Raw genomic sequence first — 27,717 nt, 5'->3', positions numbered from 1 at the left:
TCCTGTGATCAAAGCTGAATTTTTAACTTTCTGTTCATCAACGAATACACACAAGAATATACACACATACATACACACATGGTACTGAATATATATATATACACACACACACAGAGACATACTGTATATAAATGATCATTGTCAAGGTTTTCTTCTATTTCCTGTTGTAAATCCACCGCCACACCCAGAAGAAAACGCTGTAAACAAACCTTTCGATGACCAGAATCAGCGTCTAACCACATCCAGAAACCTCAGCCCTGAAAGCACGGCCGGTCTTTACCCAACAATTACCCCACCCATCCGACACTGGGGCTCTATAAAGAGAGCCGGATCATTAGAAGGAATAAAAAGTGGGGAAAAGGTTCTCTCTGCTCCAGCTTTCCTGAGGAAGTCCCTCTTCCCGAAGCTTTGGAGTGTGTTTATTCAGTGACAGACGGTAGTGAACAGTTGGATGCAATAAGACGGCAATTCCACAAAACAACACGATTCTGCTTAAAATTAGAAACAGAACTGATTTTTATGGTCTTTTTTATGTCTTCAATGGCATCATTTGCTGCTTCTGAGGAAAATAAAAGTCAAGACTGTGCGCAATTGTGTCCTGTTGCTCTATAAATCTATCTAACTGGTGTCTGTATGCTGTGAACGAGTGTGTGAGCGAGTGTGTGTAAGGCTGGAGCCGCTCACGTCGGGTTTGTTGTTCTCAGGCCGACGGAGCTGTTTCGCAGCTGCAACGTTCAGTCAGACCAGGGCGCCATGAACGACTTCAAGCTCTGGTCCAATGGAAGCATCAAGATGCCCTTCATGAACATCCCAGTGCTGGACATCCGGAAGTGCCGGCCGGAGATGTGGAAGGCTGTGGCCTGTGCCCTGCAGATCAAACCCTGCTACAGCAGATCCAGGGGGAGCGTCATCTGCAGGTGAGCGGCGCACACACACACACACACACACACACACAACACACACACATACACTCTTACACACATACACTCTTACACACACATACACACACACACACACACACACGTCTGGTTCACTATCTTTGTGGGGACTCTCCATAGACTTAATGGTTTTTATACTGTACAAACTGTATATTCTATCCCCTTACACTAACCCTGCCCCTAAACCTACCCATCACACACACACACACACACACACACACACACACACACACACACACACACACACACACACACACACACACACACACACACACACACACACACACACTAACCCTACCCCTAAACCTACCCATCACAGAAAACTTTCTGCATTTTTACATTTTCAAAAAAATATAATTTAGTATGTTTATTAACCCATTTCCCTCATGGCTGGTGATCTCAGGTTTTACTATCCTTGTGGGGACATTTGGTTCCCACAATGTAATATAAATCAAACACACACACACACACACACACACACACACACACACACACACACACACTCTCACACACAGACACACACACACACACACTCACACACACACACACACACACACACACACACACACACACACACACACACACACACACACACACACACACTCTCACACACAGACACACACACACACACACACACACACACACACACACACACACACACACACACACACACACACACACACACACACACACACTCTCACACACAGACACACACACACACACACACACACACACACACACACACACACACACACACACTCACACACACACACACACACACACACACACACACACACACACACACACGCTTCTCACCAACATCCACAGAATCTTTATTTCAATCTTAATATCAAATCTTTTATTTTTTAATCTTTTTTCAATGATTAATCGCATGCAAAATAAAATGTTTATATAATATATGTGTGTGTACTGTGTATAATTATTTTGTGTATATAAATACACACATATGTTTATATTTAAGAATGTGTTATTTATATATAAAATATTTATATTTATATTTATAATATAAATGATATATAAATATATATACAGTATACATGCAAATATTTCTTAAACATATACATGCATGTGTGTGTATGTATATACACAAAATAATTATACACAGTACACACACATATATTATGTAAACACAAACTTTTATTTTGGATGCGATTAATCATTTCACAGCACTAATTAGAATATATCATAAAACTGATCACTACAACAAACATTACTATAATGTATGTATAAATACTTTGCAGTTATGATATATAATATACTTTATATTATATTTTTTTGCATTATAATGATGGGGGAAAAATGTGCTTAATTGTCATAATAAAATAATTTCACAATATAGCACATCTTGCTGATCATAAAAGAGGCCTTCATTTTCTTACAAAACGCAGTATTTGATGTTTTTGTTCTCCTGTTTTGTTTTGTGTTTGTTCAGATTTCATGAGATCTTTTTATACCAAAAAACATTTTGTTGCCGTATAAAAGTCACATAATCCACGCTTTTGTCCACAAACAGCCTGTTGACGCCAGTTTTCTGTGAGTCGTGTGTGTTCTCTCACAGTGTTTTCTTTAATGCAGTGAAAATGAAACATATCCGGGTAATTGCAGTTTATGAGGGGTTTTGAAATCTAAACCGGCATGTTGCTTTAGCACAAATCTTTAGTGGTCCATTACATGTAATAGAAGTATACCTGTGGGGTTGGAATGAATGTTATATATGTATTATGTGCACTATAAACCTGTGACTACAAGCATTCAGCTCGCAGATCTTCTCAAACACTGGCAATGAATGAAGAGCGGTGACTATGATTAATGGCCGGCTGCGACCCACAATGCATCAGTCACGCGTGATCCGACACCAGGTCCTGTTCCAGCAGGCTTCCATGAAACACACAGAAAGCTCTTGCACATGCATTGTTCCTCCAGGAATATCCTACTAAAATACAAAACTTATTCAGTCGCGCAGACACAACACATCCGCCAGTAAAGAAGCCGAAAGCGTGACGATTGTTGTCCGATTCTAGAGCTGCACGATTCTGGAGATCAGACACGATCCGGAGACCGAGATCAGATTCTCGCACGATTCTGATCAGACAACTAAACAAAATAACATGTAGTTTTCTAGAGATTCAGGCAAAATGCTGCATCTACTTAAAAAATGTCAAATTAATTTGAATTATCAAAATAAACATCGAGTGGAGTGAATGATTCAATGACTCGCTCATATACTACACTTATTTCATTACTGGATGAATCAGCGAATGATTCTCTTTTTAATGAACGATTCAATGAAAAATACATTTTCTAACAGTCACTTGTCGCCACCTACTGGTGTAATGATGTAGTACGTCGTTATTTGAAGCATTATGTTACTTTCAAAAGGTGATTTACTCTATTTTGATCTCTACTGTAGACATCAGTGTTTATATCTGAACTATAATCTTGTATTCCAGTACTGCTGTGATGATATGAATGATTGTAAGACAGAAATAATGACACTGTGTGGTTTAAAAGAAGCCGTTTCATATCTATACATGACAACGGCTCTCTCTGGATCAGAACACAGATCTGAGTGTTCGCTGTGATCGCACTCGTCAAAGCTTTAATAGACACAGGAGAATCGTTGTCTTCTGTTTGAATCGAGATTGCCATCTTTTATCGATTAATCATGCTGCTCTATCCGATTCCCAAACAAATGATTCTAATGATCCGGTTCTTTTTAGTGAATCAAAAATAGACTTAATAAATAATAAATGAGGATAATTATGCCACTACTATTAAGTTGTCTGTTATCACTGATGTTTAAGGTTGATCATATTTTCAGACGCATCAGTCTCACTCAGCGGTGCGCTAGTTGAGTGTCTTACAATGTGCTGCTAAACAAAACAGGTCGAATGTTTCTGTCACTATGAGTCAAGCAGAAACAACAAATCCACGGCTGGAATGGGAAAAGACGCCGCGGGACATCGAACCTCTCCCGGGAATGGCACATATGGACATGTGGCAGTTGAAAGGCGTCCTGAAACACTCGTATGGTGTGTGTACGGTGTGTGTACAGTCAACAGGAAGCTGGCTTTCATCTGCTCTGTCTGAGGGCAAAGGTCACGATAGTTTCACGCTTGGCAGAGGCACAGAGAAGAGCTCTGGCCCCGATCTGAGCCTCTGACACCAGCAGAAACACACTGATTTACAACAAAAGCACACATGATAATTCATGTAATAACTGTTAGTGATCAGGAATGACGCCGTCTGTGTCCTTTCATGATATTCCAACATATTCCAGAGCTGCATGTATTGGATTCGCGCAGCTGAAGATGAATTATGATCCTGCCTTTGAAGGGCCGTCCCGTCACAATTGATATTACAAAGCAAATATATGAAGTAAAAGCTCAATTGCGAGTTAAGAAGTGTCACATGTTTTTTGATTTTAGGCAAAAATAACAACAGTTTTGTTTCTGGAATGGTTTAAAAGTTGTTTTAATGGTTTAGAATTTCATTAAAAGAAACATTACATTAACACTGACACAACATTACGTCACATTACAGTTTTTTTCGATTGCTAAACGACAGTGGGCACAACTGGAGTCACATGTGCAAAACTCTAACTCCAGTCTGCACAGCAGCAGTTCATGTGGACCAAACTCTAGTTCGTTTCTCATTGCTTGAACACAGTTTTCAAAACTCTACACACTCATCCCATGACTTTAACCACAACCTGCACAACACTGTGGATTTACAGCACTTTGTTCAAATGCTAACACACTGCTGTCAAAACTGTGAACCACACATTCAAAACAGAATAGAGTTCAGCCTTGTGCCTTTCAAACACTGCTGACTGCAGTTTCAGCTGAAAGGCTCCCATACACAAAAGAAATATATTTGAAATATATTTTTGGAATATATGCAAATATTCGAAATTGGCCCAATAAATATATTTTAGTTACAGTAAATATATGTAAATATATTTCACACTTACAGTAACATCATATATTTTTGTTATATTTCAGAATATATTTCAAAATGATAAATATAAGTGACCAACAATGCAAATATATTTCAATGTATTTGGAATATATGCCACATACATTTTTTTACACTTTACTGTAAAATATATTTCAATATATTTTTTTCTGTATGGGTGGAGGTGGAAAGTGTTTGGTCACCACCCACATGACCAAATGTATCTTTTGGAAGCCATGCGTGCCGGATGTGAGGACACGAGTGCCAGGGAATGGATAAGGCACTCCAGAAGGTTCTTCCACAGGTGCATGGCAAGAGAGAACATTAGATGTGATGTTGATGAAAGCCTGTGGCCTGATGCTAGAGAGAGGCAGGATTAGCCCCTCAATTATTTGTTCGAATTACAGTATGTACTTTTACTTTCTACCTTTTTTTTCTCATTACTGTAATTCCGTAAATTACTACAGACTATTGAAGCAAACTGCTAATTTTCCTTTTCCTTAAAGAATTTTTATGTTCTAAAAATTGAAATAAATCATGTGAAAGAATGTCACTCTTTTCTTTGAAGAAAATATTACTTTGTATGAAGTCACTGAAATTGTTCAAACTGTAAAGATGAAAAGTTAGTATTTTCTTTATTGGTGTTTGATGCTAGTGTTTTTCCTCTCAGTGTGTTCTGAGTGACAGTGTGTGTTATCTCAGTGTGTTCTGAGTGACAGTGTGTGTTATCTCAGTGAGGGTTGTGTATAGTGTTTGGCTGCACTCAGCCTGTTTTGAGCCGTGTGTTAAGAGTTGTGTTGCTTGGAGTGAGTTTTGCAGGTGATGTGAACTGTTGAGCTCAGGTGACTGCTGGTAGTGCAGACTGTAGTTAGAGTTTTGCACATGTAGCTCCAGTTGTGCTCACTGTCGTTTAGCAATTGAAAAAAACTGTAACACAGAAGCAACACTCTCAAAATAACAGATAATGGTTACACTTTATAAGGTTTATTAGTTAACATTAGTCATTACCTTAGTTAACATGAACTAAGAATGAACAATACTTCTATGTTTGAAAAGCTGTATTTTTTTATTAAATAATGTTAACAAAGATTAATAAATACAGTAACAAATGTATTGCTCATTGTTAGTTCATGTTAGTTAATACATTGACTAATGTTAACTAATGGACCTTATTGTAAAGTGTTACCCAGATAACCATCAAATCAACACTAAATTACCATCAAGATAACATTACATTAAAACTGATAATACATTACCTTAGAATTCAAGGAACATTCCCTATAGTGTCGTATATCCGAGTGAAACGCTTCTGGAACAATAACACATGTGGGCGGGGCTTGATTGTGTCTGTGGGGAATTGGTTGGATCATGGTTGTGGTTTGCTATTGGCTGATCTCATGTGAGTGACAGGTTATAGCCCCGCCCTCGTCATCAGAGAAGAGAAGAGATGCTGCAAGAGAGAGGGGAAGTTATAGAGGGTTTGCATTGACGTCACTTTCCCGCGGGATCACACTCCCTCAGCCGGACTGAGTGGCAGAAGAGCTGCTGATGGTTTTAATGGAGGAAACTGCGAAAACGCAATTAAAACAAACGATTATCGGTTTAAACTAAAGGTTGGACTCGATATAGTGTTCCTTACAACTTAACAAAGATCCAGTGATCATGGATAACGACATGTAGCAGGAATCATGTTTCCTGACATTTATATGAGCCAGATTTCTAATTGCCTGTGAACGCTTTATATAAATACAATATATAGGTCTAAATCCATGTGATCACTTTATCAATGTTATATATATCATCATATCGTCCAGCCCTAAAACTTGTATAGTTTTTTAAAAGCGTCCAATTATGCAGAATATACGATGGCAAATATTTAATTGAGTTGTCAATACAATATGTAACAATACAATATATAGGGTATGATTTTACCCCTAAATTCATCATATTGACACAAAATGATAACTGTAAATCCAGCTTTCTCTGCCTGGATCCAGTGGTTTCTGTGAATCCCAGCGATTAATTTGCTTCTCTGTTCTGTAGCTTTCAGCAGTCTGTAAAAATATACCTCAGATTTCTCAAAACTTTAAACTTTATACAGTCTACACTCTATTCTGATTCAAGATTATGAACACAACAATGATATGCACCGGAAAATAATTTACAATAAACACTGCAATATTCCACAAAGAACAAGAGTGCTCTATTTGGTGTGTCCTCAGGTCGGACTGTGTGGATATCCTGAGCCAGTGTGGCGACCGGAAGCGCTTCCATGAAGGACAGACCCCGGAGCGCATCTGTGACATGCTGTCGCCCACCGACGACCCGGAGCGATGCATCCCGCTGGAGAGATACCTGGGTGAGCATAGATCCTCAGATCCCTCTCAGTGTGTCTGATCCCGTCCAGATCCCTCTCAGTGTGTCTGATCCCGTCCAGATCCTTAGATCTCTCTCAGTGTGTCTGATCCCGTCTAGATCCCTCTCAGTGTGTCTGATCCCGTCCAGATCCTTCTCAGTGTGTCTGATCCCGTCCAGATCCCTCTCAGTGTGTCTGATCCCGTCCAGATCCCTCTCAGTGTGTCTGATCCCGTCCAGATCCCTCTCAGTGTGTCTGATCCCGTCCAGATCCCTCTCAGTGTGTCTGATCCCGTCCAGATCCCTCTCAGTGTGTCTAATCCCGTCCAGATCCCTCTCAGTGTGTCTGATCCCGTCCAGATCCCCCTCAGTGTGTCTGATCCCGTCTAGATCCCTCTCAGTGTGTCTGATCCCGTCCAGATCCCTCTCAGTGTGTCTGATCCCGTCCAGATCCCCCTCAGTGTGTCTGATCCCGTCCAGATCCCCCTCAGTGTGTCTAATCCCGTCTAGATCCCCCTCAGTGTGTCTGATCCCGTCCAGATCCCTCTCAGTGTGTCTGATCCCGTCCAGATCCCTCTCAGTGTGTCTGATCCCGTCCAGATCCCTCTCAGTGTGTCTGATCCCGTCCAGATCCCTCTCAGTGTGTCTGATCCCGTCCAGATCCCTCTCGGTGTGTCTGATCCCGTCCAGATCCCTCTCGGTGTGTCTGATCCCGTCCAGATCCCTCTCGGTGTGTCTGATCCCGTCCAGATCCCTCTCGGTGTGTCTGAGCCCGTCCAGATCCCTCTCGGTGTGTCTGATCCCGTCCAGATCCCTCTCGGTGTGTCTGATCCCGTCCAGATCCCTCTCGGTGTGTCTGATCCCGTCCAGATCCTCAGATCCCTCTCAGTGTGTCTAATCCTGTCCAGATCCTCAGATCCCTCTCAGTGTGTCTGATCCCGTCTAGATCCCTCTCAGTGTGTCTGATCCCGTCCAGATCCCTCTCAGTGTGTCTGATCCCGTCCAGATCCCTCTCGGTGTGTCTGATCCCGTCCTGATCCCTCTCAGTGTGTCTGATCCCGTCCAGATCCCTCTCAGTGTGTCTGATCCCGTCCAGATCCTCAGATCCCTCTCAGTGTGTCTAATCCTGTCCAGATCCTCAGATCCCTCTCGGTGTGTCTGATCCCGTCTAGATCCCTCTCAGTGTGTCTGATCCCGTCCAGATCCCTCTCAGTGTGTCTGATCCCGTCCAGATCCCTCTCGGTGTGTCTGATCCCGTCCAGATCCCTCTCAGTGTGTCTGATCCCGTCCAGATCCCTCTCGGTGTGTCTGAGCCCGTCCAGATCCCTCTCGGTGTGTCTAATCCCGTCCAGATCCCTCTCAGTGTGTCTGATCCCGTCCAGATCCCTCTCAGTGTGTCTGATCCCGTCCAGATCCCTCTCGGTGTGTCTGATCCTGTCCAGATCCCTCTCAGTGTGTCTGATCCCGTCCAGATCCCTCTCGGTGTGTCTGATCCCGTCCAGATCCCTCTCAGTGTGTCTGAACCCGTCCAGATCCCTCTCAGTGTGTCTGATCCCGTCCAAAACCCTTCTCAGTGTGTCTGATCCCGTCCAGATCCCTCTCAGTGTGTCTGATCCCGTCCAGATCCCTCTCAGTGTGTCTGATCCCGTCCAGAACCCTCTCAGTGTGTCTGATCCCGTCCAGATCCCCCTCAGTGTGTCTAATCCCGTCTAGATCCCTCTCAGTGTGTCTGATCCCGTCTAGATCCCTCTCAGTGTGTCTGATCCCGTCCAGATCCCTCTCAGTGTGTCTGATCCCGTCCAGATCCCTCTCAGTGTGTGTGATCCTGTCCAGATCCCTCTCAGTGTGTCTGATCCCGTCCAGATCCCTCTCAGTGTGTCTGATCCCGTCCAGATCCCTCTCAGTGTGTCTGATCCCGTCCAAAACCCTTCTCAGTGTGTCTGATCCCGTCCAGATCCCTCTCAGTGTGTCTGATCCCGTCCAGATCCCTCTCAGTGTGTCTGATCCCGTCCAGATCCCTCTCAGTGTGTCTGATCCCAGATCCCTCTCGGTGTGTCCCGTCCAGATCCCTCTCGGTGTGTCTGATCCCGTCCAGATCCCTCTCAGTGTGTCTGATCCCGTCCAGATCCCTCTCAGTGTGTCTGATCCCGTCCAGATCCCTCTCGGTGTGTCTGATCCCGTCCAGATCCCTCTCGGTGTGTCTGATCCCGTCCAGATCCCTCTCGGTGTGTCTGATCCCGTCCAGATCCCTCTCGGTGTGTCTGAGCCCGTCCAGATCCCTCTCGGTGTGTCTGAGCCCGTCCAGATCCCTCTCGGTGTGTCTGATCCCGTCCAGATCCCTCTCGGTGTGTCTGATCCCGTCCAGATCCTCAGATCCCTCTCAGTGTGTCTAATCCTGTCCAGATCCTCAGATCCCTCTCAGTGTGTCTGATCCCGTCTAGATCCCTCTCAGTGTGTCTGATCCCGTCCAGATCCCTCTCAGTGTGTCTGATCCCGTCCAGATCCCTCTCGGTGTGTCTGATCCCGTCCTGATCCCTCTCAGTGTGTCTGATCCCGTCCAGATCCCTCTCAGTGTGTCTGATCCCGTCCAGATCCTCAGATCCCTCTCAGTGTGTCTAATCCTGTCCAGATCCTCAGATCCCTCTCGGTGTGTCTGATCCCGTCTAGATCCCTCTCAGTGTGTCTGATCCCGTCCAGATCCCTCTCAGTGTGTCTGATCCCGTCCAGATCCCTCTCAGTGTGTCTGATCCCATCCAGATCCCTCTCGGTTCCAGATCCCTCTCAGTGTGTCTGATCCCGTCCAGATCCCTCTCAGTGTGTCTGATCCCGTCCAGAACCCTCTCAGTGTGTCTGATCCCGTCCAGATCCCCCTCAGTGTGTCTAATCCCGTCTAGATCCCTCTCAGTGTGTCTGATCCCGTCTAGATCCCTCTCAGTGTGTCTGATCCCGTCCAGATCCCTCTCAGTGTGTCTGATCCCGTCCAGATCCCTCTCAGTGTGTGTGATCCTGTCCAGATCCCTCTCAGTGTGTCTGATCCCGTCCAGATCCCTCTCAGTGTGTCTGATCCCGTCCAGATCCCTCTCAGTGTGTCTGATCCCGTCCAAAACCCTTCTCAGTGTGTCTGATCCCGTCCAGATCCCTCTCAGTGTGTCTGATCCCGTCCAGATCCCTCTCAGTGTGTCTGATCCCGTCCAGATCCCTCTCAGTGTGTCTGATCCCGTCCAGATCCCTCTCAGTGTGTCTGATCCCGTCCAGATCCCCCTCAGTGTGTCTAATCCCGTCTAGATCCCTCTCAGTGTGTCTGATCCCGTCTAGATCCCTCTCAGTGTGTCTGATCCCGTCCAGATCCCTCTCAGTGTGTCTGATCCCGTCCAGATCCCTCTCAGTGTGTCTGATCCCGTCCAGATCCCTCTCAGTGTGTCTGATCCCAGATCCCTCTCGGTGTGTCCCGTCCAGATCCCTCTCGGTGTGTCTGATCCCGTCCAGATCCCTCTCAGTGTGTCTGATCCCGTCCAGATCCCTCTCAGTGTGTCTGATCCCGTCCAGATCCCTCTCGGTGTGTCTGATCCCGTCCAGATCCCTCTCGGTGTGTCTGATCCCGTCCAGATCCCTCTCGGTGTGTCTGATCCCGTCCAGATCCCTCTCGGTGTGTCTGAGCCCGTCCAGATCCCTCTCGGTGTGTCTGAGCCCGTCCAGATCCCTCTCGGTGTGTCTGATCCCGTCCAGATCCCTCTCGGTGTGTCTGATCCCGTCCAGATCCTCAGATCCCTCTCAGTGTGTCTAATCCTGTCCAGATCCTCAGATCCCTCTCAGTGTGTCTGATCCCGTCTAGATCCCTCTCAGTGTGTCTGATCCCGTCCAGATCCCTCTCAGTGTGTCTGATCCCGTCCAGATCCCTCTCGGTGTGTCTGATCCCGTCCTGATCCCTCTCAGTGTGTCTGATCCCGTCCAGATCCCTCTCAGTGTGTCTGATCCCGTCCAGATCCTCAGATCCCTCTCAGTGTGTCTAATCCTGTCCAGATCCTCAGATCCCTCTCGGTGTGTCTGATCCCGTCTAGATCCCTCTCAGTGTGTCTGATCCCGTCCAGATCCCTCTCAGTGTGTCTGATCCCGTCCAGATCCCTCTCAGTGTGTCTGATCCCATCCAGATCCCTCTCGGTGTGTCTGAGCCCGTCCAGATCCCTCTCGGTGTGTCTAATCCCGTCCAGATCCCTCTCAGTGTGTCTGATCCCGTCCAGATCCCTCTCGGTGTGTCTGATCCCGTCCAGATCCCTCTCGGTGTGTCTGATCCCGTCCAGATCCCTCTCAGTGTGTCTGATCCCGTCCAGATCCCTCTCGGTGTGTCTGATCCCGTCCAGATCCCTCTCGGTGTGTCTGATCCCGTCCAGATCCCTCTCAGTGTGTCTGATCCCGTCCAGATCCCTCTCAGTGTGTCTGATCCCGTCCAAAACCCTTCTCAGTGTGTCTGATCCCGTCCAGATCCCTCTCAGTGTGTCTGATCCCGTCCAGATCCCTCTCAGTGTGTCTGATCCCGTCCAGATCCCTCTCAGTGTGTCTGATCCCGTCCAGATCCCTCTCAGTGTGTCTGATCCCGTCTAGATCCCTCTCAGTGTGTCTGATCCCGTCTAGATCCCTCTCAGTGTGTCTGATCCCGTCCAGATCCCTCTCAGTGTGTCTGATCCCGTCCAGATCCCTCTCGGTGTGTCTGATCCCGTCCAGATCCCTCTCGGTGTGTCTGATCCCGTCCAGATCCCTCTCGGTGTGTCTGATCCCGTCCAGATCCCTCTCGGTGTGTCTGATCCCGTCCAGATCCCTCTCGGTGTGTCTGATCCCGTCCAGATCCCTCTCGGTGTGTCTGATCCCGTCCAGATCCCTCTCGGTGTGTCTGAGCCCGTCCAGATCCCTCTCGGTGTGTCTGATCCCGTCCAGATCCCTCTCGGTGTGTCTGATCCCGTCCAGATCCCTCTCGGTGTGTCTGATCCCGTCCAGATCCTCAGATCCCTCTCAGTGTGTCTAATCCTGTCCAGATCCTCAGATCCCTCTCAGTGTGTCTGATCCCGTCTAGATCCCTCTCAGTGTGTCTGATCCCGTCCAGATCCCTCTCAGTGTGTCTGATTCCGTCCAGATCCCTCTCGGTGTGTCTGATCCCGTCCTGATCCCTCTCAGTGTGTCTGATCCCGTCCAGATCCCTCTCAGTGTGTCTGATCCCGTCCAGATCCTCAGATCCCTCTCAGTGTGTCTAATCCTGTCCAGATCCTCAGATCCCTCTCGGTGTGTCTGATCCCGTCTAGATCCCTCTCAGTGTGTCTGATCCCGTCCAGATCCCTCTCAGTGTGTCTGATCCCGTCCAGATCCCTCTCAGTGTGTCTGATCCCGTCCAGATCCCTCTCGGTGTGTCTGAGCCCGTCCAGATCCCTCTCGGTGTGTCTAATCCCGTCCAGATCCCTCTCAGTGTGTCTGATCCCGTCCAGATCCCTCTCGGTGTGTCTGATCCCGTCCAGATCCCTCTCGGTGTGTCTGATCCCGTCCAGATCCCTCTCAGTGTGTCTGATCCCGTCCAGATCCCTCTCGGTGTGTCTGATCCCGTCCAGATCCCTCTCGGTGTGTCTGATCCCGTCCAGATCCCTCTCAGTGTGTCTGATCCCGTCCAGATCCCTCTCGGTGTGTCTGATCCCGTCCAGATCCCTCTCAGTGTGTCTGATCCCGTCCAGATCCCTCTCAGTGTGTCTGATCCCGTCCAGATCCCTCTCAGTGTGTCTGATCCCGTCCAAAACCCTTCTCAGTGTGTCTGATCCCGTCCAGATCCCTCTCAGTGTGTCTGATCCCGTTCATCTCGTCTGATCTCACTCCTGCTGTCTGCAGCTCCCAGTCCCTTTGACAACATCATTGAAGAAGTCATCCATCCCTGCAACCCGAACCCGTGTCCCAGCAATCACCTGTGCGAGGTCAACCGGAAGGGCTGCCATCCCGGACAAGACTGCCTGCCGTACTTCTGCGTTCCTGGTAGCGTCATCACTCACTCACACCACAACATCTGCACTGATAATGGCCATTTATTTAGACTGGGACTTTCTATCGTTCAGATGCCACAAGAAAATCCTCAAATTTAAAAGGCAGCTATATATTTTCATGTATAAAGAACCAATTCACACAGTAAAACAATTATATTATAAATATTTGAAAAATATTTGGTTTCTTCTACACGGCATTATTATGTTTTTTCTGCTCACTGTAGTACTGTACTTTTAGATGCATTATTTATTTATTTGTTTATTTATTTTATTCATTTTAGTCATTATTTATTTTAATTTAAATCAACATTTTATTATTTTGTATTTATTTTATTCATTTTAATCATTTATCAAAAGTATTAATTTATATCATTTTATATATCATACAATTGTAGAATGCTGTTTTGTTGCCACATGACTTTAATTGCATGTTTACCTCAGAAATAAGTACAGTTTTGCTTTTTCAATCAAATTAATCTAATATTAACTGAGTTGCTATCACTGCTAATATCCTTTTTTATTCACTGGGAAAACAAAAAACTATTGTTGTAGGATTTACTTTGAAACAATTTTCACTCAGAAATCAGAAGTAATCAGAAGTAAAAGGGACGGCAAGTAACGTTAAATTAAACGTGTAATTTTTACCCTCTGGTGCTCTTCGCGTGACAGAAATTTGTTTATTTTATTTCAATGAATGAATGTACTATATTTTTGTTCGATAATGTTTTTTATTTAATATTTTGTATTTTTAGGGGATTTTATAGTACTAAATTATATTTACGCTGTATTTATAATCCATTTATTCACTTTTTGAGCATAGACCTAAAATTCTAAACTTAAAATTCTTAAATTTCCATCTTAAACTGTCGTAAATCTTGAATGTTTTAAAGCACAGACTGAAGTTTGATCTCTTTTCAAAGACGACTCTTCGCTTCCACTAGAGGAAATTCGTCTTCCATTCATTTCCAATGCGCTCATCGCGAGGAACACAAGTGTGACTATTTTATTCAGGACCATTTAACCTGTTAGAATCTTGTCCATGATTTTTGTGTGAGTGTGTTCACACAGCAAGTCCCAAAACCTTTACCAAATTTCGTACCATTCCGATGAAGAAAAAAAAAAAAAAAAAAGTAATTTTTTTCGGTCAAAACCCCTCTGGTAGAAAGACTGAAATAATATTTTCTTGTAAAACATACTCCAGTAATTTTTTACACTGCAGAGAAGTACGGTCAAGTTGAGCGAACTGCATTGTGGGATACCGAGCGTCGTGTGCTCTAATGTATACTGCAAGTTCAGGCAAATATAGATCAGTGTTTTAGGATTGTATTATGACGTCAGTCTGGAGATGTTTGTTCTGTTTTCAAAGGCTGTAAACTGGGAGAGGCGTCGGAGTTCCTGGTGCCGATGGACGCCCGTATCCAGGTGCCCACGAGGAGCGCACAGGTGGGCTGTTACGAGGTGTGTACCTGCGGTCAGAGCGGACGCCTGGAGAACTGCGCTGAGATGCCATGTGTCGACACCACCCAGACCTGCCTCATCGCAGGACAGCGCAGAAGTAAGACACTTGAGTGCTTAAACTGCCCTATCATGCTATTTTAAAGGCTCCTAATGTTGTTAAGAGTGTCCTACAACAGGTTTGCGTGCATCTGAGGTCAAAAAACACTTTCATTTTCCTCATAATAAACATTGAACATCATTTCGTTCGAAGATTCAGTGTCTCTAAACCCAGCCTCTCTGAGAGCTGCTCTGCTCTGATTGGTCAGATGGCCCAGTCTGCTGTGATTGGTCAGAAAGCAAACGCTCATTATCATATCTGAATCTCAGCTCTTGATCTCAGAGATACGAACAGTGATGATGGCGTGGGTTTTACCGTATCAATCTCAGAAAACAGCGTCTTCTCCACACGAACAACACGAACCAAACTCTTCCAGTCTCAGATACACTACAGTGTTTGAGGGCGGGGCTAAGAGACGCTGCTCAGCCAATCAAGACCACAGGCTGGCATTATGCTAATGAGTTACAAACCTACACAGGATCAGCAGGACGAGAGACTGAATTACTGACGACTCGTTTCAGTTCAGAATCACTTCTTTCTTTTAGGAGAGAAAAAGACAGTTTATCTGCGCTTTGATCTGTGAGACTTTACAGAGCTTTTACATTCACCAGCAGCTTAATTACACACTACATGACTGGGAATATTTTAAAAAGCATAATGGGGCACTTTAAATATTAATCCAGTAATGTAGTTTAATCACGTGTTTTACATGATGGTTTTATATAACCGACACCTACGATTTTGTTAGTTTTTATTTAATTATTATTGCAAGTTTAAAGCAAGACGTAGAAAACTGAGACTATTGAAAGGTGGATGCTGCCATCTATTGGTGAGATGTTGCATGAAACGACAAATTCATGCATCGGTAATTCATCTAATTCTCAAAGGATGAATAATTATAGTTGCTTGCTATGTTTCCAAAATGTTTTAAACATTAAATATCTGTTTAAAACATTAAAAACATTATCTGTGTAACATACACACACACACACACACACACACACACAAATACACATATATGTTTTTATTTGATTTTTATATATATATATATATATATATATATATATATACTTTTAACACCTTCTAATTAGAATAAATGCATATAAATTGAAATGGTCTTTTCTTCTTGTTTTTATTAGTATTCCTCTTTTGTAAACAGCTCATTTTACGCCTGTTGGTTTGAACCTGAATGAGTTTATTGCCTTTTCTTTCATGTTTATTTTTACTCCGCTTCTAAAGCGGTTTATTAGAGACAGATGTGCTTTATAGTTGTCTCAAACGATGCGTATTAGAAGATGAACTAATCTCGCAAGGATTTTTACTGTTTGCATGAAAACAAAATGTGTAGTGTTATATTCTTTGTCATAATATGAGAATATGGGAATAACTATAACTATATATATATATATATAGTTATTCGTTTGCAATAAAGAAATCTGTAACACAGATTTTGAATATTCTTTTTTGAATATTCCCAGTCATGTAGTGTGTAATAAAGCTGTTTGTGAATGTAAAAGACCTGCAAAGTTTCAAAGATTGTGCAGATTTCTTTATTGCAAACGCAGACAAAGGAAGAAGGAGTCTCAGTGGAGAATCTGCTGATCTCAGAGAGTGAATGTTGTGAACGAGTGAATGTTGTGAACGAGTGAATGTTTGTCTCAGAGATTGAATGTTGTGAGCGAGTGAATGTTGTGAGCGAGTGAATGTTTGTCTCAGAGATTGAATGTTGTGAGCGAGTGAATGTTGTGAGCGAGTGAATGTTTGTCTCAGAGATTGAATGTTGTGAGCGAGTGAATGTTGTGAACGAGTGAATGTTGTGAGCGAGTGAATGTTGTGAGCGAGTGAATGTTTGTCTCAGAGATTGAATGTTGTGAGCGAGTGAATGTTGTGAGCGAGTGAATGTTGTGAGCGAGTGAATGTTGTGAGCGAGTGAATGTTGTGAGCGAGTGAATGTTTGTCTCAGAGATTGAATGTTGTGAGCGAGTGAATGTTGTGAACGAGTGAATGTTGTGAACGAGTGAATGTTGTGAGCGAGTGAATGTTGTGAGCGAGTGAATGTTTGTCTCAGAGATTGAATGTTGTGAGCGAGTGAATGTTGTGAGCGAGTGAATGTTGTGAGCGAGTGAATGTTGTGAGCGAGTGAATGTTTGTCTCAGAGATTGAATGTTGTGAGCGAGTGAATGTTGTGAACGAGTGAATGTTGTGAGCGAGTGAATGTTGTGAGCGAGTGAATGTTGTGAACGAGTGAATGTTGTGAACGAGTGAATGTTGTGAGCGAGTGAATGTTGTGAACGAGTGAATGTTGTGAGCGAGTGAATGTTGTGAGCGAGTGAATGTTGTGAGCGAGTGAATGTTGTGAGCGAGTGAATGTTGTGAACGAGTGAATGTTGTGAGCGAGTGAATGTTGTGAGCGAGTGAATGTTGTGAACGAGTGAATGTTGTGAGCGAGTGAATGTTATCTGTCCCAGTGTTCTGATGTTCTGATCTGATGTTCCGGTCCAGCTCACGGTTCCTCGTTCCGGCTCGACTGCCAGGCCTGTTCCTGCTTCGCCGGAGAAACCGTCTGCTCGTCCCGTCAGTGTCTGCGGTCCGACGGACCAGACGAGGACCGGCGCAGCTTCACAGGTGTGTGTGTGTTTCTCAGATTGCACCTGTGTCTATATTCAAATATAGTTCTTCATGCTTACTATTATACACAATAACAGACAAAACATTTCTCGGTTACTTATTTAACCCTCTGGGGTCTGAGCTGTTTTCTGGGCCCTGGAGGTGTTCTGACATGCTCTGACATTTGTGCTTATTTCTGTTACTTGTGACATTTTCATGGCTAAAGTCTAATTACACTGTATTCAGCACAAACTCTGCTACAATAATATATCAACAGCATGTATGTAAAAGTTTGTAGTTTTGAGATAATAACATTTATGCGTGGTTTGTGAAAATACAAAAAACAATTCTCACTGAAATAAGCTCATGAAACCCATACTGATTATTTCTTCATAAGACTTTTGAAAATTGTATGACGTAGCCTAGAATATTTGCTTCAAAACTATGTGAAAATCACCCTGACTGCTCATTCAGATAAGACAATATATTGATTTAAAAATTTTACGACGTGTTTTGTGTGAAAAAGCCTTATGCGGGAGCTCATTAATATGTAAGCTTTTCTCACCTGAGAAAGACAAAGAACCTCCCCTAACGGCCCTATTAGGAGCTATCAGGTCCTATCATTCTGAGCAACCTTGCACAAAGAATGAGGAGATTTAAAAAAGAATGGCTTTTTGATTGTTTTTAATTTATTTACAACACAACATAATCCAAAGATACACAAATGACAAAAAAAAAACACATTATTTAACACACTGAACTAAAGACAGAGACTTGAACTGTCACACACCTTTGTGCCATTCCTGAAACATAGTACATACCTTTCATTTCCATGGTGTTTGATTTTTCACTTTAGCATGTTCATGTATGGAGACTTATGTGAATGTTGAAGTCAGCAGGACTTATTCAGTGGCATCTTGTTCCTCTAAAATAATTAATTAGGACGCGTTTGAGAAACTGTACATGCCGCTGCTTTCGTATGGATTACTTAAAAATATAATATTTGTTTTTTATATAATTTACATACTTTAAAAATAGAGATTCCAAGCGTTGTATAGACATGCGTTTTAAGTCTGTGTGACAAACATTCGCTGAGTAACAGGTCATTTTCTGTCGCGTTTCAGAATGAGTTTCAGATTGAGAGAGACGGCAGAACGCGCATCATGTTTATTTTCTTTGTTTTACGGAAAACACAACATTTTGTTTTTATTATGAGTGTACACAAATAAAAGAAGACATTTAACAGCTTTGAATGATGTACAACACAAGTATGTAAAATCAAAATCAACAGAGTATTTTGCACTGATAAAAAAAAAAACGAGCAGATCACGCCGGCGTGATTGCCGACCTCAGGGGGTTAACCATAGTTCCCTGAAGAGGGAACGTGATGCTGCGTCGAAACGCAGTGGGAACGCCTCTGTGGGATTGCGTCATGAAGCACGTATGGAATCAGTCCAATGGGGTGACGAGACGTCACAGACCAGGAAACTACAAAGCACACCTAAATCAAACAGCGCCAGCTTCTGATAGGCTGAAGCAAGTCGATCACGAGCATGCCAGGAGTATGGCAGGGTGACGCAGTGTCTCGTTCAGTACTATTGGTATTAGTAACAATATTAGTAGGGACCTTAGGAACATAGCCAGGCCTAGGATGAAGGCCTTTACCATGCCAGGCAAGAATTCCAGGCACGAGGGTGAAACCGAGAGTGCTTGAATGTCTCCAATTCTCTTCAGAGACGAGATAGCAATAAGAAAGATAGTTTTAAGAGTAAGGAACTTCTCAGAAACGTCTTCAATAGGCTCGAACGGAGCTAGGGAGAGGCCTTCTAGTACAACAGCCAAGTCCCAAGTTGGCACCCTCGTGCGGACTGCTGGCCTCAGCCTCAGAGTGCCACGAAGGACACGAGTGGTTAGTGGGTGTCTCCCCATGACAGGTTCATCTGTTCCAGCTCTTTTGTCACGGTTCTGCACCGGGTGGTTTTGGGCCTCCTAGGTTTTCTTTTGCCAGGTGGTGTCCATCTTAATTCTACGTCACGGCGCTTCCTACGCTACGTCCTACGTCATACGCCGGCATCCATCTCCCGTGAACGCGCGTCGACCGTTGCCGGAAGCCAGTTATTTTCATTTATAAAGTTTTAAATATGTATATTTTTACGACAAAACCGCACGGATTACCCTCAGAAGGCCTTCGTTTATCCCCCTGGAGACGGATGGATTACTTTTGTGAAGGATGCATGCACATTTTGGGACTTCACATTATAACTTGACATTATAACCACTGAAAGATCTAAGACATTTTCTAAAATAACTGAAAATGTGTTCGTCTGAAAAATGATTGACATATGCATCTCGAACGGCTTGAGGGTGAGTAAATCATGGTTTAATATCATTTTTGGCCGAACTATCCCTTTATGGCGACTTTTGTGATGCTGTCCTGCTCCATCCTCAACACATGTCCTAGCCATCTCAGGCGTCTGTGTGTAATCTCCGTGGTGATGCTCCGGCTTCCCGTTTTCTTGTACAGTTCATTGTTGGAGATCTTATTAGGCCAAAATATCTGGCATACCTCCCTCGAGAGCTGACTGGGCATGCTGCACTCCCAAACAAACAACACACAGTTGGTGTGTATCCCCACATGAACACACTTTCTATACTGTTGTTCGCTCGCCATAATATAGTTAGGCTATATAGGGTGAAAACTCCTGCCTGACAATTTCTAAAGACAGACAAAAAACACCAGAGACAATGATTCACACACAGAGCGCTTGCTGAAGGCACAGAAGCTGGCGCTGTTATGATTCAGGTGTGCTTTATAGTTTCCTGGTCGATGACGTCACCCGCCTATGACGTTCCGTCTCGCCATTGGACTGATTCCAGACGTGCTTCATGACGCAATCACACAGGGCCGTTCCCACAGCGTTTCGACGCAGCTCGAGTTCCCTTGAAGGGGAATTTAAAATATAGACATTTTAAAAATACACTACCAGTCGAATCTTTGCAGTAATGAAGATTTTGTAATGCTTTAGTCTCTTCTGCTCACTAAAGCTGCTTTTATTTGATCACAGAAGAGCCTTAAATATGGATATGACTTTAACGCTAAGTTTTCTCTGGTAAAATAAAAGAGTATGATTATAATAGCACGTGTTTGCCATTAGTGTTGCTCTTCTTCTTCAGGTCTTCCCTGCGGCTGTGCGGATCACTTCGTGCCAGTGTGTGCCGGGAACGGACGCACATATCCCAGTGCATGTGTGGCTCGCTGTGTCGGCTTCAGGGACAATCAGTTTGTGTTCGGCTCGTGCAGGAGCATCGACCCCTGCCTGCCCAACCCCTGCCAGAAGAACCAGAGGTGAGTGATGAAGACCCGAGTGATTCTGTCTGAGACTGTTCTGCTGGAGCGAAGATGAGAGTTCACAGCTCTGTCCAGACGGGATTAGTCCAGGATCTGGAGTGTGTTCATCAGGAGTGTGTGTGTGACTCTTCCTCTGGAAACAGATTCCTCATACATCCACTTTAACTGCTCGCCATCCGTTCACACACTCTGCTTTCTGAATCCATTAATATAGTCAATAAGCATTTCGTGATATGATAAAAGACCAAAGTTTCATTAATAATAATAATGATGATGATGATGATAACTGATAATAGTACAGTTTAATAAGTAGAAATAAAAAACTTATTTGACAATGAATTTGTATTATTAAATCTAAAAAAAATAGCAATTAAATTGTAATTATAATTATTGAAAGAAAATATTTCTCCAACTTGCCACATGAATATAAATAAATTAATATAATAAAATTATGCAAAACGCCAGTTTATTTTAATACATGTAAAAAAATGAATGCATTAATCAGTGTTTTAATAATAAAATTTAAACATTTCTAATGAATAACTGTAATAATCATTTATTTTGAATCAACTTTCCTCAATATGTACAATATATGATAAAAGGCACAAATCTTTAATAAGTAATAATTATTACAATTTAATAAAAAAAATTAAAATATATGTAATAATTTATTAATCAAATAATTAGTAATAATAATAAAATTACAATATTTTGAATCCTTATATAAGTTTAGTTAAGTTAAACAATATTATAAAAGACTCTTTAACAATCTTTAATAAATAATAGTAATAGTAAAATGAAGTAATAAGAAATAAAAAAAAAATCAATAAAAAATCCGGGTTAATTGCAACTAACACTAAAACTTAAATAAAATAAACATGAACTGAAATAACATATAAAAAATGTAGGAAAAATTTCTTATTTTCATTTAGTTTATCTTAATTAAAGTAAAATTATTAAAACTAAAACTGAAACTGATTAATAAAACTGTATAAAAACTATATAGTCATTTTTTTAAAAATGACTGAACAGAACATATAAAAATAGAAAACAATCCAAACTATTAATAAACTCTCAATAACCCTAAAATAACACTGTATCAAACATAACATGGTATTAATTACTTCAATTGAAATAATTGTTGTGAAAGATTAACAAAAGTAATACCGCTGACGCCGGCCGCTGGTTCTCAGACTGAATCAGGACACACACGATCTGTGTTTGGTCTCTTCAGTGTGTGTGTGTGTGTTTGTAAGCGTTCGTTTGCTGAAGACTTTCATGCGGTCACGATCTCCAGCGTCAGGTTAAACGAGTCTCTGTTTGAGGATCTTTCCACATCTGTCTTATGTAACACAGAAATGCATGTTGCGTAAGCTCTGCTTGGCCCGCTTTTCAAAGGCAATGTTTGTTCCTCTGTAAACAAGATGATAAAATGTGGAAGCTTTGATGTTAAACATCTGAGCGAGGACCAGAGCATCCACTGTGACCTCTCGACCTCTGCACGCCGGATTCAAGAAACTAAATCACTTCAAATAACTGTCAGTTCAGTGTCACATGATCACAGCTGACAGGGAACCTTCGGGCAAGTTATGAACAAACGTTCTTCTAGTAACATTAATAAAACATTAGCACAAAAACATTAGTTACACATTGTTCATGTGGTGTTTTAGTTGGACGTCCGTCTAACGTTTGGAAATGTTACTCCTTGTTTCAGAACAATCAGAGAGCATTTAAAAGTAACATTCCTATAATGATTAAAGAATGGAACGTTTGCATAACCAAGAAAAAACATTTATAGAACATTCAGAGAACGTTTTTGTACCGTAATGGGAACTTTAATGGTAACACTTTACAATAAGGTTCATTAGTTAACATTATTTAATGTATTAACTAACATGAGATGCTACTTTTAAAGGCGCTATATAAAATAAAGTTTATTATTATTATTATTATTATTATTATTATTATTATTATGATCTGACAATGAGCAATACATTTGTTACTGTATTTATTAGGGGTGTAACGATTCGTTTTAACAACGATTCGATTTGTATCGCGATTCGTGATTGTCGATACGATTCAAGGACGATATTGGTTCATTTAGAACGATACGATCCGAAACGATTCAGTGACTTGAAATCGATTCAGTGACTTTTTAGCCAAAAATTCTTGTAAGGGAATCAGGTATCAATTAATTATGGATATAAACAAACAAGTAAACAACAATTAATGTCAAATGCATTCACATTTTATTTGAATAAAGTAGGACTGCACGATTATGACAAAAATTATAACTGTCGATTATTCCCTTGATATTGTAATTGTGATTATTAATTACGATTATCACAACACTGAATGATGTTTTGAATAGTTTGGCATGGGACCCACATCTCCCCATGGTCATCAAGCCGCGACCCACCTTTTTAGGAATTATATAGGCCTATTATAATACATTTGTTTACACAAAAATTGTTGACACACAAGTTCTGTCCCCCTTTACTTAACATACAAAAAAAAAATTGTAAGAATATGACAAATACTGATAAACAGTAGGCACTGCGAGGTTAAGCTATATAGCAGTCCCAAACTAGTTTTTGTTAATACAATCTTGGTATGAGCCTCCACAGTCATATAAAAATATACAAAATAACCAGTAAGTGGCATTTTGTTATGGAAACAACATCAATTAGGCTACCATGGTGATACACAATACTTAGAAGAACTTAACTTAACTTACTAATTTACGACGTTGCATGCTCGTATTTCTTTTGCGCTTTAGTGAAGTGATACAGCGCGCGCCGGCGCATTTGTGCGTGCAACTGAAGAGTGCGCGCTACTGCAGTATAGCAGCTGAGAGGACAGGAGAGCCCGTTTGTCTGAGGTGAGAGACTTTGCGCTGCTTGTTGTCTTCGCGCTGCTGCTGGCGCGTCACGCATGGCGATCACGTCACAGATAGGCAGACTGAATCGAGTAACGTTTAACGCCTTTATCATTAAAAGTGCTAAGAAAAAACATCCATATAAAGTCTGATGTGCTTAAATCCAATGCTTTATTTCCTAGTATCGATACAATCGATTCATTGCCTTTTAAAACGATATTAGATCGATATATGTCGTCCGGAAGGCCAACTTGCCGAGCACAGATCAATGTAGTTGGATCATAGGAATATAAATCGATACATTGATGTAGTTGATGAATCGTTACACCCCTAGTATTTATTAATCTTTGTTAATGTTAGTTAATAAAAATACAGCTGTTCATTATTAGTTCATGTTAGTTCACAGGTGTATCACCAGACGTCAGGTTTAGACAGGTGTGTGTTGGTCCACAGGTGTATCACCAGATGTCAGGTTTAGACAGGTGTGTGTGTTGGTCCACAGGTGTATCCCCAGACGTCAGGTTTAGACAGGTGTGTGTGTTGGTCCACAGGTGTATCCCCAGATGTCAGGTTTAGACAGGTGTGTGTGTTGGTCCACAGGTGTATCCCCAGACGTCAGGTTTAGACAGGTGTGTGTGTTGGTCCACAGGTGTATCCCCAGATGTCAGGTTTAGACAGGTGTGTGTGTTGGTCCACAGGTGTATCCCCAGACGTCAGGTTTAGACAGGTGTGTGTGTTGGTCCACTGGTGTATCCCCAGACGTCAGGTTTAGACAGGTGTGTGTGTTGGTCCACAGGTGTATCCCCAGACGTCAGGTTTAGACAGGTGTGTGTGTTTGTCCACAGGTGTATCCCCAGACGTCAGGTTTAGACATGTGTGTGTGTTCGTCCACAGGTGTATCCCCAGACGTCAGGTTTAGACAGGTGTGTGTGTTGGTCCACAGGTGTATCCCCAGTCGTCAGGTTTAGACAGGTGTGTGTGTTTGTCCACAGGTGTATCCCCAGACGTCAGGTTTAGACAGGTGTGTGTGTTGGTCCACAGGTGTATCCCCAGACGTCAGGTTTAGACAGGTGTGTGTGTTGGTCCACAGGTGTATCCCCAGATGTCAGGTTTAGACAGGTGTGTGTGTTGGTCCACAGGTGTATCCCCAGACGTCAGGTTTAGACAGGTGTGTGTGTTGGTCCACAGGTGTATCCCCAGATGTCAGGTTTAGACAGGTGTGTGTGTTGGTCCACAGGTGTATCCCCAGACGTCAGGTTTAGACAGGTGTGTGTGTTGGTCCACTGGTGTATCCCCAGACGTCAGGTTTAGACAGGTGTGTGTGTTGGTCCACAGGTGTATCCCCAGACGTCAGGTTTAGACAGGTGTGTGTGTTTGTCCACAGGTGTATCCCCAGACGTCAGGTTTAGACATGTGTGTGTGTTCGTCCACAGGTGTATCCCCAGACGTCAGGTTTAGACAGGTGTGTGTGTTCGTCCACAGGTGTATCCCCAGACGTCAGGTTTAGACAGGTGTGTGTGTTGGTCCACAGGTGTATCCCCAGACGTCAGGTTTAGACAGGTGTGTGTGTTGGTCCACAGGTGTATCCCCAGACGTCAGGTTTAGACATGTGTGTGTGTTGGTCCACAGGTGTATCCCCAGACGTCAGGTTTAGACAGGTGTGTGTGTTGGTCCACAGGTGTATCCCCAGACGTCAGGTTTAGACAGGTGTGTGTGTTGGTCCACTGGTGTATCCCCAGACGTCAGGTTTAGACAGGTGTGTGTGTTCGTCCACAGGTGTATCCCCAGACGTCAGGTTTAGACAGGTGTGTGTGTGTTCGTCCACAGGTGTATCCCCAGACGTCAGGTTTAGACATGTGTGTGTGTTCGTCCACAGGTGTATCCCCAGACGTCAGGTTTAGACAGGTGTGTGTGTTGGTCCACAGGTGTATCCCCAGACGTCAGGTTTAGACAGGTGTGTGTGTTCGTCCACAGGTGTATCCACAGACGTCAGGTTTAGACAGGTGTGTGTGTTGGTCCACAGGTGTATCCCCAGACGTCAGGTTTAGACAGGTGTGTGTGTTCGTCCACAGGTGTATCCCCAGACGTCAGGTTTAGACAGGTGTGTGTGTGTTCGTCCACAGGTGTATCCCCAGACGTCAGGTTTAGACAGGTGTGTGTGTTTGTCCACAGGTGTATCCCCAGACGTTAGGTTTAGACATGTGTGTGTGTTGGTCCACAGGTGTATCCCCAGACGTCAGGTTTAGACATGTGTGTGTGTTCGTCCACAGGTGTATCCCCAGACGTCAGGTTTAGACAGGTGTGTGTGTTGGTCCACAGGTGTATCCCCAGACGTCAGGTTTAGACAGGTGTGTGTGTTGGTCCACAGGTGTTTCCCCAGACGTCAGGTTTAGACAGGTGTGTGTGTTCGTCCACAGGTGTATCCCCAGACGTCAGGTTTAGACAGGTGTGTGTGTTCGTCTACAGGTGTATCCCCAGACGTCAGGTTTAGACAGGTGTGTGTGTTGGTCCACAGGTGTATCCCCAGACGTCAGGTTTAGACAGGTGTGTGTGTGTTCGTCCACAGGTGTATCCCCAGACGTCAGGTTTAGACAGGTGTGTGTGTTGGTCCACAGGTGTATCCCCAGACGTCAGGTTTAGACAGGTGTGTGTGTGTTCGTCCACAGGTGTATCCCCAGACGTCAGGTTTAGACAGGTGTGTGTGTTTGTCCACAGGTGTATCCCCAGACGTCAGGTTTAGACAGGTGTGTGTGATGGTCCACAGGTGTATCCCCAGACGTCAGGTTTAGACGTGTGTGTGTTGGTCCACAGGTGTATCCCCAGACGTCAGGTTTAGACAGGTGTGTGTGTTGGTCCGCAGGTGTATCCCCAGACGTCAGGTTTAGACAGGTGTGTGTGTGTTGGTCCACAGGTGTATCCCCAGACGTCAGGTTTAGACATGTGTGTTTGTTGGTCCACAGGTGTATCCCCAGACGTCAGGTTTAGACAGGTGTGTGTGTTGGTCCACAGGTGTATCCCCAGACGTCAGGTTTAGACAGGTGTGTGTGTTGGTCCACAGGTGTATCCCCAGACGTCAGGTTTAGACAGGTGTGTGTGTTGGTCCACAGGTGTGTCCCCAGACGTCAGGTTTAGACAGTTGTGTGTGTTGGTCCACAGGTGTATCCCCAGACGTCAGGTTTAGACAGGTGTGTGTGTTGGTCCACAGGTGTATCCCCAGACGTCAGGTTTAGACAGGTGTGTGTGTTGGTCCACAGGTGTATCCCCAGACGTCAGGTTTAGACAGGTGTGTGTGTTCGTCCACAGGTGTATCCCCAGACGTCAGGTTTAGACAGGTGTGTGTGTTGGTCCACAGGTGTATCCCCAGACGTCAGGTTTAGACAGGTGTGTGTGTTGGTCCACAGGTGTATCCCCAGACGTCAGGTTTAGACAGGTGTGTGTGTTGGTCCACAGGTGTATCCCCAGACGTCAGGTTTAGACAGGTGTGTGTGTGTTGGTCCACAGGTGTATCCCCAGACGTCAGGTTTAGACAGGTGTGTGTGTTTGTCCACAGGTGTATCCCCAGATGTCAGGTTTAGACAGGTGTGTGTGTTTGTCCACAGGTGTATCCCCAGACGTCAGGTTTAGACAGGTGTGTGTGTTCGTCCACAGGTGTATCCCCAGACGTCAGGTTTAGACAGGTGTGTGTGTTCGTCCACAGGTGTATCCCCAGACGTCAGGTTTAGACATGTGTGTGTGTTGGTCCACAGGTGTATCCCTAGACGTCAGGTTTAGACAGGTGTGTGTGTTGGTCCACAGGTGTATCCCCAGACGTCAGGTTTAGACAGGTGTGTGTGTGTTGGTCCACAGGTGTATCCCCAGACGTCAGGTTTAGACATGTGTGTTTGTTGGTCCACAGGTGTATCCCCAGACGTCAGGTTTAGACAGGTGTGTGTGTTCGTCCACAGGTGTATCCCCAGACGTCAGGTTTAGACAGGTGTGTGTGTTGGTCCACAGGTGTATCCCCAGACGTCAGGTTTAGACAGGTGTGTGTGTTGTTGGTCCACAGG

At 43.8% G+C, this 27,717-nt stretch overlaps 1 protein-coding gene across 1 annotated transcript in view; it reads left to right on the top strand.

The window, feature by feature from the left end:
* Positions 1-27,717, top strand: part of reck (reversion-inducing-cysteine-rich protein with kazal motifs) — a 96,474-nt gene that overhangs the window by 56,108 nt on the left and 12,649 nt on the right. The window contains exons 11-16 of the mRNA XM_079863593.1: positions 705-917; positions 7,139-7,275; positions 13,134-13,274; positions 14,649-14,837; positions 17,340-17,462; positions 20,619-20,790. Coding sequence (XP_079719719.1) covers positions 705-917; positions 7,139-7,275; positions 13,134-13,274; positions 14,649-14,837; positions 17,340-17,462; positions 20,619-20,790 — 975 coding nt within the window. The remainder of the gene's footprint in view (positions 1-704; positions 918-7,138; positions 7,276-13,133; positions 13,275-14,648; positions 14,838-17,339; positions 17,463-20,618; positions 20,791-27,717) is intronic.

The sequence above is a fragment of the Squalius cephalus genome (genome assembly GCF_949319135.1).
Source record: "Squalius cephalus genome assembly, chromosome: 25".
NCBI classification, from domain to species: Eukaryota; Metazoa; Chordata; class Actinopteri; order Cypriniformes; family Leuciscidae; genus Squalius; species Squalius cephalus.
The sequence above is the reverse complement of the archived record's forward strand: the minus strand, read 5'-3'. Positions and strand labels throughout refer to the sequence as shown.